At 40.0% G+C, this 17,142-nt stretch overlaps 1 protein-coding gene across 1 annotated transcript in view; it reads right to left on the bottom strand.

The window, feature by feature from the left end:
- The window catches only part of LOC115135173 (Golgi-specific brefeldin A-resistance guanine nucleotide exchange factor 1-like), a 79,883-nt gene extending 63,127 nt beyond the window's left edge, over positions 1–16,756 (bottom strand). Inside the window, 3 exon segments of the mRNA XM_029669556.2 lie at positions 8,747–8,813; positions 9,258–9,361; positions 16,466–16,756. Coding sequence (XP_029525416.2) covers positions 8,747–8,813; positions 9,258–9,353 — 163 coding nt within the window. The 5' untranslated portion in view covers positions 9,354–9,361; positions 16,466–16,756.
- Between the last annotated feature and the right edge of the window lie 386 nt (positions 16,757–17,142).

Raw genomic sequence — 17,142 nt, 5'->3', positions numbered from 1 at the left:
CAGGTGGCGGAGGAGCGCAGAGGACCCAAAGGGCACAGTCGGTTCCCACGTGCACAGGCTACGGCCCTCAGAGGCCTGGCCACGGCTGCCTGAGCACAGCTGTGTGGCGAAGACGGCACACACGAACACACTTGACCTTGAACTACGAGTGTGTGCTTGTTCCTACTTATTGATGGACGAGACTGTACAATGAGTGTTTCCCTGTATGAATTTAACAGCGGTGCTAAATGAATACGGAAATTCATTTAGCGCCAGGCTGGGGTAAAAAAATAATAAAAAGCTTTCAGTATAAACTTCCAATGACTAACACCAGACAAAATATGTAGAAAATATGATTGACCCAATTATTTTTCAATAATATAATCTTTGAGAACTAGCAAGCACCAAAATTAAATCTAGACATTCAGGGAGAATGGAACAATTCTAAGAACCATGAATTTAGGATCATTTTTGGCATGGCTGGATTACTGACCGGTCACGCCGGCTACATGCCCACGGCCCTGATTTGTTATAATGTTTGAGCATAAGAACACAGAATTGGCGATGTCAAAATGTGTAGAACTTCAGGAAATGTACTTTCACACTGCAACATTCTCTCAGCTCCATAGAAAAATGCATAAAATAAAAGGAAATTAGCTGAAAAACAGCTAATTTCTCTCTGCCGCCAATTCCGGACCGATTTAAGGTGAGCCTAACTCCCCACGCGCAACCCGTTGACACTGCTGCAACAACAAAAAACGAAAGGAAACACTGATTGAGGTACATGTGTGGGATCGTATGCATTTCATGGATAACGTAAAACACATGACTGTTAATCCTTCAATAATGAACTATAGGAATAAAATAGCCTTACAAAACAACTAACCTGCGGACCTGGATAATAGCCTAAGACACTAAAAACATTTTTTTTAAATAAATATCAGTATACACGTCAACTACCATTAAAAAGGGATGAAATCATGAACATAATGTGTTTGAGACTAAAATAACGATTAAAATGTGCTCTCTTGCCTAATTTTGCCACTCCTAGCAAAATTGTCTCTGCATTGTCCTTTGCTCATGGGACAGCGAGGTAATTACCGAAAAGGTCAGTCTGCGAGTGATCAAATCATCGCTACGACATTCACTCTACGCTTCCACTATCAACCACTGGTGCCTTTCTGGTGATTCCAGTCCATTAGAGGTGTGCCTGTGAATTTCGTTAGTGTTTGGAAAAAAGGGAAAGAGCTGTCAGTCAAAGGTCGGTCTGGCTTTGGATCTTGTGGGTGTTGAAATCTCTAAACCTGTATTTGTATGAATAAAAATGAGGAGATTTAGACCGACTGCTCTCTCTGAAGACTTGTCAAAAACCTGACCTTCGCTGTAAAGGAAAAAGGGAGGTGGAAAAAAAAGAAGATTTAAAGATTTAGAAAGCTGAGGCTGGGAATGACTTGTGCATAACAAAATCTAGAAAATAAGATAAGACGAGGGGGGGGGATACGTGTGAATGAATGTGTTCACCCTGCTCTCTTCTTTCCTACCTCTCAGAGGTATAGTCGACCACTGTACAACCAATATAAATCCACAGAATTATTCAACAGGGGATTGAGACAGATTTGTCTGTTTGATGTTAAACACGGATCCTTTATAGAACACTTCCCTGCCAATGTCACGGGAGAGATCCGATTCAATCTACACATCAAAACAATGCCTTTGCCTTTTGGGATGTTGTAAAACATCCACTGCCTATGGCTTCAATTAGAAAATATGGACAGCTCATCTTAATAGGCATTACCAAATATGTCACAGTGACAATTTGTCACTATTAGTTGCTTGTTTGTAATTCCAGTGTAGTGCCGGGATTACCCAACACAAGTCCTCATGGTTATCCTTGTCATCACTGGTCCACTTACTTACCCAGAAGTTCAATGATTAGTGGACAGCACTGGCAAACCATAGCTACATCTCATTGGCATTAAGGCAGACAAGAGCCCAAACCAGGCTTGGAATGAATATAGAACATTCCAATTTAACATGTAAATATGATCTACAATGATCGCTGGAGACATAAAATGTCATACCCAAAACAGTCAATGACAACACAAAATGGTATTTGGTTGCGGTACTAACAGTTGACTGAAACTGCTGGCTTTTTAAAAAATTTAATTACACACATAAATTGAATGACATTTTGAATAGTAAGCAGGGAGAGTTTGGCTAAATAAATATATATATCCTTATTGAAATACTCAAGTACAAATAATTCCCCTCCTTGAAACTGTAGAGTCAACAAGTCATGCTGTGTTTCATTCATTTTTTGAAGACATATCCTATGAGACAAAGGGAAAGTCTACCCTTCCATTGTTTGCAAACAAGCAGTTCAAGTCTAAAGACGCAGATGCAGATCCTAAATCTGTGGAAAGCACTAAATTATATGGGTTGAATGAGCTTAGTGATGGAAGATTAAGCATTTGGAGCAATCCAAAACATCCCATCCAAAGAGGAGATATTGGGCCTACTTCCCCTAGGGAAGAGAGGGCTGGTGTGAGAAGGTGGGGTGGAGGCATGGCAAATGCTTCACCACTGGCCCAGGCTCCATAACTGTGTTCTCTTTGTTTGAAATAAAGAGAAACCTTCCTTCCAGAAGTTGTAGGAAACTTTTTTCTTCCAGAAAGAGAGACAACACTTCCTTTCCCAGAACAATTTATCTCTCTGCTTGACAAGACTCCCTGCTATATTTACCCAACTAAAATTGCAGATGATATACTTCCAGCTGCACTGTGCCATGGCACATGGCCCTGCCAATCACGCTGGCAGAACAGAGGAAGGAGAACAGAACCTTTAACGGGGAGAAAGTGGCTGAGAAACCTTTCGGGACTAATCCACATTTCCTTCGCTGGTTGCTTTTGTTGTTAGAGGAGCTAAGATACACAGTGTGAATGGAATTACTGGGCTTTCATTAAGCAGACAGCTGGACCACTGCAGCCTCAGAGCACCACTACACAGCCCACCCAGAAGAATTCACACAGAAACAAAAACACATTGATCAGTCAGTCAAACACAGAGTTGGGCTTTGGCCTGGTTATTTGATGTGCTTTTTCCAGGCTTTCATCTCGCACCAGGACAGGTGCATACCGTGTAAGAGAGCCAAATACGCACAAGATTGGGGGTTAAGGAGGCAATAACATCTCTTAACCCCCCTACTGTTTGTCCATTGGAAATGTAATGTCAAAACACATTAGAACCACAAAACAAGATGGAAAAACAAATACTGTACAATTAAGTCAGTCTGCTCAAACGGAAGTCACAACATGGGATAACAAAAAAAATATTCAACCATTACAATAATATTCCAGCATTGTCAGAAGTTACCCAATATTTTTTAAAGAATGGTAACTTGGGCTGAACTTGTTCTGTAAACTAATCTAACTGGCAACCAAGAGACTACAGCATCTACCTCTGTCGAATCAAAGTAGCTAAACAAAATATAACAACACTTGCCAATGCTAGCTGTGGAACACTAACAAGGCCTTTGGTGTTCTTGGGGGGGGTGAAAAAGCGTGGCGGATTCCTCCCAGGCCTCTGTCGCAGCCGTGCCTGTCCATCTCGAGGCAGTGGCATTCCCTTGAGGAAGCACTATGCCTGGAGGGGGCTGAGACCGTGGCCGCAGGCTCCATGTGTTCTGTCTCTCCACTAGCTGCTACTGCTGCGGCTGGGGCTGTGGAGCTGCCAGGACTCCCATTGCAAAGGCATGACGACACAAAGGCTTGACCGCAGAGTTGGCTCACCGGAGACCATCAGCTAGCACCACTCCATTAAATCCACACAACACAGCCACTCCAAATGATCAATCATTACAGATGTTGATAGAGAGACAGAATGGGGGTCAGGGGTTCTAATGGGGTTGTTGCATGTGAACCCTATATGGCACTAGAGATACCCGTTTAATAGAGATGCCATAGACTAGTTACCATAAACGTTTAAATAACTTGAAAACAACTTGCCATCCCATACTCTACTGACCGACTGATCAGTAGAGTAGGGAAAACAAAATCCCTGGTGGAAACAAGTGAACTCAGGACAGCCAAAATCTTTATGTCTAGCATTTACAAACTATAGCCCCAAGATGAGAAATATGAGCCAAGCCATACATACACCACTCACAGTCTAAGCTGATTGCTTGAACACATAGCCATGAATATCTATGAGAAGGGCAATACAAACACACCTGTGAAGATACAATCTATTGTAGACCATCTAGAATGGCACATCGAAAAGATGACTTCATATAACATTTTGCATCCTTCTCCCAACATTTGTAAAACAAATATGAAAATTGTAATATGTTCCTACTCAACTTACCTTGTAAAATAAGGGTTACAAGCTTGCTTGCTTGCTTTTTTGATAAATCAGGAGATCAACACTTGAATTTGATGCGAATTTACACTACAGTAACGTAGTAGGCAAAATAAGTGAAATGTAAAGATTCTGACCAGAAAACAAAATCGGCTGAAGTTCGCATTCAGTAATTCTGCTCTGAAACCACACACCGTCTTCAGAAAGTAATCACAGCCCTTGACTTGTTCCACATTTTGTTGTGTTACAGCCTACATTTTACATGCATTACATTTACATTGTGTCACTGACCTACACACAATACCCCATAATGTCAAAGTGGAATTATGTTTTTACATGATTATTATTTTAAGTTAATAAAAAAATGGAAAGCTGAAATGTCGTCTTGAGTCAATAAATATACAACCCCTTTGTCATGGCAAGCCTAAATAACTTCAACTGAATTGTGTCTTCCGCATTTAACCTATGCCCTCCGTATTACATTTTTATGGCAAGCCTATAGAAGTTCAGCAGTAAAAATGTGCTTAACAAGTCACATAAGGTACATGGACTCACTTTGTGCAATAGTGTTTAACAAGATTTTTGAATTACTACCTCATCTATGTACCCCACACATACAGATAATTGTAAGGTCTCTCAGTCAAACAGTGAATTTCAAACACAGATTCAACCACAAAGACCAAGGAGGTTTTCTAATGCCTCGCAAAGGGCACCGACAGGTTAAAAAAATAAGCCGACATTGAATGTCAGTTTGAGCATGGTGAAGTTATTACACTTTGGATGGTGTATCAATACACCCAGTCACAACAAAGATACAGGCGCCCGGAGTCCTTTCTAACTCAGTACCGGAGAGGAAGGAAACCGCTCAGGATTTCACCATGAGGCCAATGGTGACTTTAAAACAGTTGCAGAGTTGTGGCTGTGATAAGAGCAAAGTGAGGATGGATCAACAACATTATAGTTACTCCACAATACTAACCTAATTGACAGAGTGAAAAGGAGGAAGCCTGTGCAGAATAAAAAAATACTCCAAAACATGCATCCTGTTTGTAATAAGGCACTAAAGTAAAACTGCATAAAATGTGTAAAAGAAAACAACTTTGTGTCCAAAATACAAAGATGTGTGTTTGGGGCAAATCCAACAACACAAACTGTGTACCACTCTTCATATTTTCACGTATGGTGGTGGCTGCATCATGTTATGGGTAGAGGTCGACCGATTATGATTTTTCAACGCCGATAGGGATTATTGGAAGACCAAAAAAGCCGATAACGATTAAGTCGGACGATTAAAAAAATATATATATGTAATAATGACAATTACAACAATACTGAATGAACACTTATTTTAACTTAATATAATACATCAATAAAATCTATTTAACCTCAAGTAAATAATGAAACATGTTCAATTGGTCTAAATAATGCAAAAACTAACTGTTGGAGAAGAAAGTAAAAGTGCAATATGTGCTATGTAAGAAAGCTAACGTTTCAGTTCCTTGCTCAGAACATGAGAACATATGAAAGCCGGTGGTTCGTTTTAACATGAGTCTTCAATATTCACAGGTGAGAAGTTTTAGGTTGTAATCATTATAGGAATTATAGGACTATTTCCCTCTATGCCATTTGTATTTCATTAACCTTTGACTATTGGATGTTCTTATAGGCACTTTAGTATTGCCAGTGTAACAGTATAGCTTCCGTACCTCTCCTCGCTCCTCCCTGGGCTCGAACCAGCAACACAACGACAACAGCCACCATCGAAGCAGCGTTACCCATGCAGAGCAAGGGGAACAACTACTAGAAGGCTCAGAGCGAGTGACGTTTCAAACGCTATTAGCGCGCTAACTAGCTAGCCATTTCACTTCGGTTACACCAGCCTCATCTCAGGAGTTGATAGGCTTGAAGTCATAAACAGCGCAATGCTTGACGCACAATGAAGAGCTGCTGGCAAAACGCACGAAAGTGCTGTTTGAATGAATGTTTACACGTCTGCTTCTGCCTACCACTGCTCAGTCAGATACTTAGATACTTGTATGTTCAGTCAGGTTATATGCAACGCAGGACACGCTAGTAGGTAACTAGTGATTATGATTGATTGTTTTTTATAATATAAGTTTAATGCTAGCTAGCAACTTACCTTGGCTTACTGCATTCGTGTAACAGGCAGTCTCCTTGTGGAGTGCAACGAGAGAGAGGCAGGTTGTTATTGCGTTGGACTAGTTAACTGTAAGGTTGCAAGATTGGATCCCCCGAGCTGACAAGGTGAAAATCTGTCGTTCTGCCCCTGAACGAGGCAGTTAACCCACCATTCCTGGGCCGTCATTGAAAATAAGAATGTGTTCTTAACAGACTTGCCTAGTTAAATACAGTTTTTTTTTAGTTTTTTTAATACTTTTTTTTTTAAATAGGTAAATCGGAACCCAAAAATACCAATTTCCAATTGTTATGAAAACTTGAAATCGGCCCTAATTAAAATCAGCCATTCCGATTAATCGGTCGACCTCTAGTTATGGGTATGCTTGTCATCGGCAAGGACGTTTTTTTAAGGAAATAGAATAGAGCCAAGCACAGGCAAAATCCTAGAGGAAAACTTGAGACAAATTCACATTTCAACAGGAAAATAACCTAAAACACAAGACCAAATATACACTGGAGATGCTTACCAAGACAAAATTTAAATGCTCCTGAGTGGCCTAGTCACAGTTGACAAATCAGCTTGAAAATCTATGTCAAGCCTTGAAAATGGCTAGCAATGATCAACAACAAAAGAATAATGTGCAAATATTGTACAATTCAGGTGTGCAAAGCTCTTAGATACTTATCCAGAAAGACTCACAGCTGTAATCACTGCCAAAGGTGATTCTAACAGGTGTAAATACTTACGGAAATGAGATATTTTGCACACAAAAAACGTAAACATGTTTTCACTTTGCCATTATGGGATATTGTGTAGATGGGTGAGAAAAACAATTTAACCAATTTTGTAATCAGGCTGTAACAATAACATGTGGCATAAGTCAAGGGGTATGAATACTTTCTGAAGGCACTGTAGGAGACTAGGTAGACTAACCAACCTAGTGTATATGAAACAACTAAACCTCTTTTGCTCAGCAAACTATATGAAATTTAAAACTGTCATATGCATCATGTTGGCAACCATTCTGCAAAGAATGCAAAGTGACATCATGGAACGTGTTGCCAACATGCAGGATAGTTTTGCAAACTCAGTAGGCCTATAAAAGGTTTATTCCACCAGTATAGTATAGATCAAGATGGGCAGGATACGATGGCACAGGTAAGTGCACTGCTGAGGATGCCTCAAGAAAATGTCCACGTCGAATGGACACCTACGGGAAAGCACAAGCGAGGCAGGCCAAATATGTGGCGATGGACAGGGGTGGCTGAACTGGAAGAGATGCACAAACGGTGGCCCAAGAGACTCCAGTGGAATATTGTTGCGGAATTATATCCAATCCGGAATAAGAGGACTAAGTAAGTATAAAGAACAGAACATTCTTATGTCTGAGTACAAGGAGAATATTGCCCTGCAGAGGAAATATAGTTGATATAAGTAGTACATATCAAGAACAAAGTATTGTCACAACCAAAAACGATCAAGGGGAAATCAGGGAAATCAAATAGATACAGTATATTATTTTATTTTTTTACTGAATTGCATGTTGTTATAAGAGCTCCGAGGTAACAGTGTCTTGAAGCGTTGTGCATCGCCTCATAGTTGCACACATCTTCCCGTCTTTGTGCAGAGGAGAACACTTGCACAACTTAGCTTAACATTTACCTCCGCCGTCTCGTTCATAATGAGGAATTTGGATAAAAGATTAGCAAACAGTGATATCGTTTCAATGGGACTTCTTAAAATTATTAAGCTGAGTAGTCCCCCCAGTAAGACATTGGGAGAGATAATATTGACAAACGTGAAAGGCCAGCCTATTTCTCTGTGGAAATCTGCTGCACACCTGATTAAATATGCGTTTACTCTTCAGGCTGGAGAAGGTACTTTGTGATAACAATCTGAATGTGTTTAGCCCCAAGGTCCCGACTGGCTGAGATTTATCCATGTAACGTATTGGCGAAGGGAAAATTGAAAATGAAAATTTGGCTTTTGTTTTAAGCTTGTCCGCTTCCATGGGCAAAGACAATTATCGTCATTCTCGTATATTGAATAATTGTTATAAACTTTCACGTGTTATCATATCCTCTGTATCTCTGTATAATATGCTGTTAGGGAGGAAATGGTGACCTCATGGGTCAACTAAACAGAGAAGAGGGCTAGTCAGGAATTAGTAAAGGAGACTTCACTACAGATATCTACCTATGGCATGACAATTTTCCCAAAATACAACAACACTTATGTGATGTGTTGTGCTTGTCATTATGACGTAATTACCTTTTATATTGTTGAGAGTCTCCTTCAGGTGGCTGAAGCTGTTAAGCAATGGATCTTGTTCTTCATCCTGTACAAAGGTAAAACAATAAACAATATTGGCATCAACTAAAATTAATGAGAGGACTTTGAACCTCAAAAGTGAAACTATTCAAATGCTCCAGATTTGATTCAAATGAAAACACTGCCTACAATTGTAATACAATGTCTGTCTTCTACTCAGAGTATGTTCATATGCATAGAGCTACAGTATAGTTTTTTTAATGAAGATTAGGCCTGAACACTACACAAACACATCCATGACAGCATTATGAAAACACAATCCCCCCCCCCCCCCATCATCTATCTCTTAACTTATTAATCGTTCTTCCTTTTGTACCAAGTCTGTCACATTACTTCCTGGAGCAGGTAATTCTACAAATTAAAACGAAACTGTCGTCTTATGTCAAACTAAGCCTAGATTGGTAAATAGCAGTGTTACTCCATTTTTCTTCACCAAGACAAATTAACTTACCAAAGGAGTGTGGGTATTCCACCTTGAATTCCTCTTGATGGCACTTACAACAGTAATAATCTCCCCTTGGACAATGTATATATTCTTGTCGACCATCCTGATATCTGAGAAGACAAACTATAAATTATATCAATTTGCAGTAGGCCTACTTCTTACTCTAAAGCAATAAAATGAATTAATGCAAAATAGCTCGGTAGTCAAAGACCAGCCAGTCAATGCAACTGTCTACACTGAACTATTTGACCCTACAGCTAAATCAGCATAAAGCAGATGGTATCTCTGGACACCACCTCAAGATAAAAAAATTGGGCAAGCAGAACATTATCAGATTGACGTATGTTAATATTTGAGTAGCAGTTTCCCCATGTACCTCAAATGGTTGGATTAACCTTTAAGCCGGCCAGAGAAAGGTACTGTAGAAAAATAATATGATGTTGTTGGTACAGGGGGGTGGGAGTGCTGAAATGCAAGCTTTGAATGATAGACTTAAGCCTTGTTCACACTGCAGGCCTTAACGCTCAGATCAGTTATTTTTCAAATTGGTTTTGGAATACTCACTGTCCAAAACAGCAAGTTACAAGTGACCACATCGGATGTGTGTGTTCAGACAGCAGTAATTTGCTGACATGGCTACGCTAGTTGTCATAGTAACGACTGGTGTGCGAGCAGTGGTGTAGGCTGATTAGTGGTGTTGCTCGTGCTTACAATCAGTCAGAAGTTCTATAGCAAGCTAAGCTGAGAACAATACCTGCCATAGACATTTCCCAGATGCTTTCAATGTTCAAAATTATAGGTTTAAGAAAATGTTTAATAAAGCCTCAAAGGATAAAATGACCCGACTTTCAAAATTTGTCCATTTTGGCTAGCTAGGTATAGCTGTTTAGAGTTCTAACACATTCACTAATTTGCTTGTAAACAATTAACAAGCTAGTTAGCTACTACATGTCCTTGTCAAACTGTCAGAGTAGCTCCTAAGCAACACGATATGCCAAATAATAGTTTAAAACCACTTGATGGCAAATACATTAGATTTGACCATTCAGACAAATCGCATGGCCAGGAATCAGATTTGCATGTGGCATGAAACATCCGATTACATGTGCTTTTTGGCTGTTCAGGCTGAAGGAAAAAAAGGGCTTTATAAATACATTGATTGATTAAAGGCCAAGTTAAAAAGGCTGGTTAACAAATGGGATTAAGACCTCAAACAGTTTCATAGTACAATGTAAAGTTTCATATAACAAACAGATAGTGTTTCATACTTTTGTTTTATCAAATAAACAATGATGAATTATCAAATGTTTTTTCCGCTAGAATTTAAGAAATGAACAGTAGCTTTGCGCTCAACTTCCCAATGCTATGACCCTTGATTTCACATAGTTTCATCTCCAAGTAGACTAATTCCTAAAAAGCAGCCCTGCTTGAAACTGGTACTACCACATTTACTGTCTCTGTAGTCCTGGCAAACTACACTTTATACCGGCAATATGCACAGGGCTTCATAATTTCGGTAAACTTAAGGGGTGGCTCTCCCATAGACACCAATGCAATAGCAGCTGGGTCTGGTCTACTTGTATATGAACCAAGAAACATTAGCCAGTGAGATGTCTCGCTTCCTCTTCCGTCTCTGCTGGAGTGACAGTATACAGTCATTGTGAGCAACGCACTTGTACCAGAAGTCCTGTTTTGATGGGACAGGAAGTGTAGTTTCATGAAACACCAGCACAAACTCAGCCAAACAAATGCACAGGAATAAAAGGGAGAGGCGTAGCAATTGAAAGGAAACCATTTCAATCAAACAAACAAAACCAGAAGTGAGGACGTGACGGTTGAACATGACCAATCAAATGAACGCAATTTAAAAGCTCTGCCATACCACTTCCTTGGGGGTGTTTTATACTGGCGGTCATTTTAAACCATGAACAACTCCTGGAATTTTTACTTGTCGCACCAAGCCTTGGAAATGGTTACGGATAACTTTATAAACGGTACTCGGAGTCTGCAATACTCTACACCCCAAGGCCACAACCTTCCGAATGCGATTCCGCAATAAAGGTAAGAAGCAGTCTTATTATTTTTCAACAAAGCAATCTAGCTAGATCACTAAGTTAAATTACTACAGCCAATAACTAATGTTACTAGCTAGTTAAACTTTGTAGTTAAAAGGATCATGTTACATGGATTTTAGTTATAAAGAGTAAGAAATTGCATGTTGCTGTTTTGACTAAAAACAAGCTAGCTAATGTTTATTTGTATATGTATAAACAAAGTTGGCTACCCAACAGATTGCTATATTTTACTAGGCATGGTTAGCTAGCTAAGGAGAAAGCGGCTATTGACAGTTAATTTCTCTCGTTAGCTCATGGGACCCTCGGGCCTGCCAGGAATCTCTTCGTTCGGGGGAACGACGCATCACCAAACGAGGGCATGGAATAGAGGTCGACCGATTAATCGGAATGGCCGATTAATTAGGGACGATTTCAAGTTTTCATAACAATCGGAAATCTGTATTTTTGGACGCCGATTTTGCCGATTTGTTTTTATACCTTTATTTAACTAGGCAAGTCAGTTAAGAACACATTCTTATTTTCAATGACGGCCTAGGAACGGTGGGTTAACTGCCTTGTTCAGGAGCAGAATGACAGATTTTCACCTTGTCAGCTCGGGGGATCCAATCTTGCAACCGTACAGTTAACTAGTCCAACGCTCTAACCACCTGCCCCTCATTGCACTCTACGAGGAGCCTGCCTGTTACACAAATGCAGTAGAAGCCAAGGTAAGTTGCTAGCTAGCATTAAACTTATCTTATAAAAAACAACCAATCATAATCACTAGTTATAACTACACATGGTTGATGATATTTCTAGTTTATCTAGCATGTCCTGCGTTGCATATAATCGATGCAACGCTGGGGGATGATTTAACAAAAGCGCATTTGCGAAAAAGCACAATTGTGGGAGGACTGTACTTAACCATAAACACCAATGCCTTAAAATCAATACACAGGACTATATATTTTTAAACCTGCATATTTAGTTAAAAGAAATCCAGGTTAGCAGGCAATATTAACCAGGTGAAATTGTGTCATTTCTCTTGTGTTCATTGCACGCAGAGTCAAGGTATATGCAAACATTTTGGGCAGTCTGGCTCATTTCGAACTAATTTGCCAGAATTTTACGTAATTATGACATAACATTGAAGGTTGTCATTGATAGAGCAGTCTGACTGAGCGATGGTAGGCAGCAGCAGACTCTTAAGCATTCATTCAAACAGCACTTTCGTGCATTTTGCCAGCAGCTCTTCGCAAGCACAGCGCTGTTTATGACTTCAAGCATATCAGCCTAATGGCTGGTGTAACCGATGTGAAATGGCTAGCTAGTTAGCGGGGTGCGCGCTAATAGCGTTTCAAACGTCACTCGCTCTGAGACTTGGAGTAGTTATTCCCCTTGTTCTGCAAAGGCCGCGCGGCTTTTGTGGAGCGATGGGTAATGCTGCTTCGAGTGTGGCTGTTGTCGATGTGTTCCTGGTTCGAGCCCAGGTAGGGGTGATGAGAGGGACGGAAGCTATACTGTTACACTGGCAATACTATAGTGCCTATAAGAACATCAAATAGTCAAAGGTATATGAAATACAAATGGTAGAGAGAGAAATAGTGCTATAAATACTATATTAACTACAACCTAAAACCTCTTATGGAATATTTCATATGTTCTGAGCAAGGAACTGAAACGTTAGCTTTTTTACATGGCACATATTACTTTCTTCTCCAACACTTTGTTTTTGCATTATGTAAACCAAATTGAACATGTTTCATTATTTATTTGAGGCTAAATTGATTTTATTTACTTTTTATATTAAGTTAAAATAAGTGTTAATTCAGTATTGTTGTAATTGTCATTATTACAAAATATATATATATATATATATATATATATAAAAAAAAGCTATTAAAAAAATAATAATTAAATCGGCCGATTAATCGGTATCGGCTTTTTTGGTCCTCCAATAATCGGTATTGGCGTTGAAAAATCATAATCGGTCGACCTCTAATTTTGATACATATAATCATTGTTAATACACCACACTGACTGAATTATCAACCATTAGTGTGTGTGTGTGACAATGGTGAGGTGTGAGGGTCAGGATAACTACATGGTATGTCTAGGGCTGGACATATTGGCAGTCAGGATCTCTAGTCTCCATCGAGTGTTGTTTGAGCTTGAGTTTATTTTATTTTTACAGGGACAGTGCACATTAATCAACGTTTCAGTAAAAGTGCCGGTTTTAGCCAGCCGGCTAATTTTCAACCGCAGTCCATGGGCAGGTTATTAAAAGCAATTACAATATAGACAATAGCAACCTAGGACAAGCAAGACCTAGCATACAGACAGAGCAACATAGAACAAAAAGCAGCAAGACAAAATTCATAAAAGCAACAAAGTGTTTCCACACCTCACAAGCTACAGACAACAGATAACAAGGAAAGCGGCAACACACAGCTAGGGACCATGTTCACAAATCTGATTGACCATTAGCCATGTCTTCAAGCATTTTGTAAAAGTGTGATATGTGGTCCAGTTGTGTGTCTGATGGCAGTGTATTCCAGATATGGGAAGCTCTCACAGAGAAAACGGATTTACTAAAAGGTGCTTTTCCTTAAGGGAACTATACAGTCACCTCTCATGGCAGACCTTGTGGATCTGCTGCCATATATTTGGGTTTTCTGTTTAACAAAAATACTGAGTGGGGGAGCCAGGCCATTTAGGATCTTGAATACAAGACATGCGTCGGTGTATTGCACAATAATTTCCCAGATCAGGAGCTCATGCTTTCTGAGGACGTAACAGTGATGATGGCTATATTGGGCTTCCTATCAAGCACTTTGAGAGCCTGTTGTACAGCAAGCTTGGGCCCAACTAGTCAAGCAGTATGTTAAGTGGGGGAGTATCATAGATTTGAAGTACAGTTTTGCTACCTCTGTAGTCAAACAATTTCGTATAAATCGGAAATTAGCTAGGTTGAATTTGGTTATTTTAATTACCTTTTTCACATGCTTTTTAAAAGAGAGGTTGGAATCAAGTATGATGCCACGGTACTTAAAATCAGATACCACCTGGAGCTTCTCCCCTGACACACAGACATCTGGCTCAGTAGCAGCTGTTGCCCTCTTTGTGAAGAACATGCAGTTTTTTTCACATTGAGATGCAAACACGAGTCACTGAGCCACTTTGTAACCTGGACCATTACAGTAGTGAGTTCTTGTGCAGCTTGTTGTTTGCTCTTTGCATGCACATATATCACTGTATCATCTGCATACATTTGAACTTCAGACCCAGTACAGACAGAAGGCAGATCATTAATGTACAGGCTGAACAGGAGGGGCCCCAGTATTGACCCTTGGGGCACGCCCACATCATAGCTAAGAGTGGGCGACAGCTCATTGCTCACTCTGACACACTGAGTTCTGCCTTCAAGGTATGATTTCATCCATCTCAAGGCATCAGGGGAAAAGTTGAACTTGGACAATTTTGTGATGAGTGTCTCATACAGTATCAAAAGCCTTCCTTAGGTCCAGAAAGACAGCCCCAACAACGCCCCTTTTTGTCCATCTTGAACTTCACATTTTCCAGAAGAAAGCAGTTGGCCGTATCTGTGGAGTGTTTCGCTCTGAAGCCAAACTGCAAGGAGTGTAATGTGAAGGGGCTGTTGTTGAGGTGGGCAATCAGTTGTTCTGCTACACACTGTTCAACAACCTTTGACACCACAGGTAGTACTAATGGGCCTGTAGTTACTCACGTCAGCAGGGTCGCCTGATTTAAAGATGGCCATTATTATGGCCGACTTCCATACACGTGGAAACACCCCAAGACCAATAGATGTGTTGGTGACCTTAGTAAATGGGGCCAATGAGTGACTCTTTGTAGTTTTTAAGAAAGGTAGAGTCCAGCCCAAACATCTTTGGCTTTAGAGTTCTTTAGTGAGCTAATCACCTTCTTCACCTTTGACTCAGAAACCTCCCTTATGATGAAGACAGGTTGAGCATAATTTACTAGCACTGAGCCCAAGAAACCAGTGGAGGGGTTCTGTGTCAGTATCCTGACAGAGTCAATAAAGTAGGAATTGAAGGCTATTGCTATTTCAACTGCATTCTGTTTTAGATTAGAAATCATGGTGAATAACAGTCTTTTTTCAGTGTTACTGTGGTCTTTCCCTGTTAACTTTTTTAGATTCTCCCAGATCAGTTTAGAATTTCCCTTTGCTTCACCAATTATGTTAATAAAAAAGTTTGCCATGGCCTGTCTCATTTCTTAACGCCCCATTATCTAACAGTCCGTGGAGAAACCATATTGAGTGTTCAGAGATAAAACACCTAACTTCTTCTTATTGGTAGGGAAGTGGCTAGAGAGTCTTCAGTCTTCTTCTCAACTGAAATGAGTTAGCTACTTGAAACTCCCCATGTTTTAGACTCGTTTATCAGTAACATCCGCGCGACTGACTACCTGTCATTTGACATTTATGCTACTGTGTCAACTGTGAACGGATTGATAACCTAACAGTAGCATCACTAGCAAACTAGCTACTCACCTAGCCTTGTAATTTACAGGCCTGGCATAGATACGATGATTAGGCTAGCCCAGCTAGTTAGCTGGCTGAGAAGTAATAAAGGCTTGCTTACATGTTAGGATTATCTTCATTTTAAACATGAGTTGCTGATTTACAACAGAATATTCCTAATGCTACAGTGAATTTAGTTTTGATCACCAATCATGTGATGGGTGATACAATTTAGCTAGCTAGTGAAGTAGCTAACTAGGGTAATTGGCTCGACACCAATGTTACAATCTAGCTAGCTAGCTAAATAACTAACCAGCTACATAGACAAGTGGCTTGGGAAATTATTGTATACAGCTATCGATATGCTTTATCTATTAGGTAGCTACCCAACGATAGATATTTCACGGCCAAAGATTAAACTAACATTAACTTGGTGAGACAATTAGCTAACTAACGTTAGCTATCATGTTACGTAGCTAGCTAGGCTCAGTCAAATTGGACAGGTCGGCTAGTTAGTTCTGCCGTAATTTACATTGTTGACGACACACAGCCGGGGTGAAACAATGACTGTGTGAAATGAGCTTTTACTGGATTTATGACTCATCAACTAGCAAACTAACATTGCGCCAAACTGAACTGTGAAAATAGCCTACCTGTATGGTTGCAGTTCCAAGATGGAGTCTTGTACAATTTCAACTGATGATAGCTAACTTAGTTAGCTAGCAAGCTAACTGGCCAACGGTGATGACCAAAAATCAATTACAACATATAGGACAATTCAAATATTTTGACATACCAGTACGTGAGTCATATTAAAACCCACAACTATTGATTCATTCGGTAATTTGTTCCTAATATGGACAAATGTAACACATAAACCGGCTGTCAATCTGTTCTTGGTAAACACACTGACGTGGAAAACCTGGGTCTTCACAACCAAACATGCTGCACTGGGATGGTTTGACAACTCTAAGCCAATCGCCTGTTATGTTTGACAGCTCTCTAGGCCGACGAAATATAATTCCTATTGGAAAAACATACCTTGAATCACTAGAAGACGGACGTGTTTTTACATTTATCATAACTAGCTACATAAACTTCTGTTGACTTATCCATAAGCTAATGTATCCAACTACTCTAGCGACATGAAATCAAGGAATCTAAAAGGGCGGGCCTAACCGTAAGCAAGGATGATTGAGTGTTCGTGATGACGAAAGCATTATGGTCAGCATCCTTGGAAATGCAAAAGACTGCAGCACTTCATCTTTGTAATCTTCATTTTTGTAATCTGGTGTAAACAACAACACAAGCTGTCATTGCAGCCCATGTC

Source organism: Oncorhynchus nerka, linkage group LG10 (assembly GCF_034236695.1).
Source record: "Oncorhynchus nerka isolate Pitt River linkage group LG10, Oner_Uvic_2.0, whole genome shotgun sequence".
In the NCBI taxonomy this organism is placed as follows: domain Eukaryota; kingdom Metazoa; phylum Chordata; class Actinopteri; order Salmoniformes; family Salmonidae; genus Oncorhynchus; species Oncorhynchus nerka.
The sequence above is the reverse complement of the archived record's forward strand: the minus strand, read 5'-3'. Positions and strand labels throughout refer to the sequence as shown.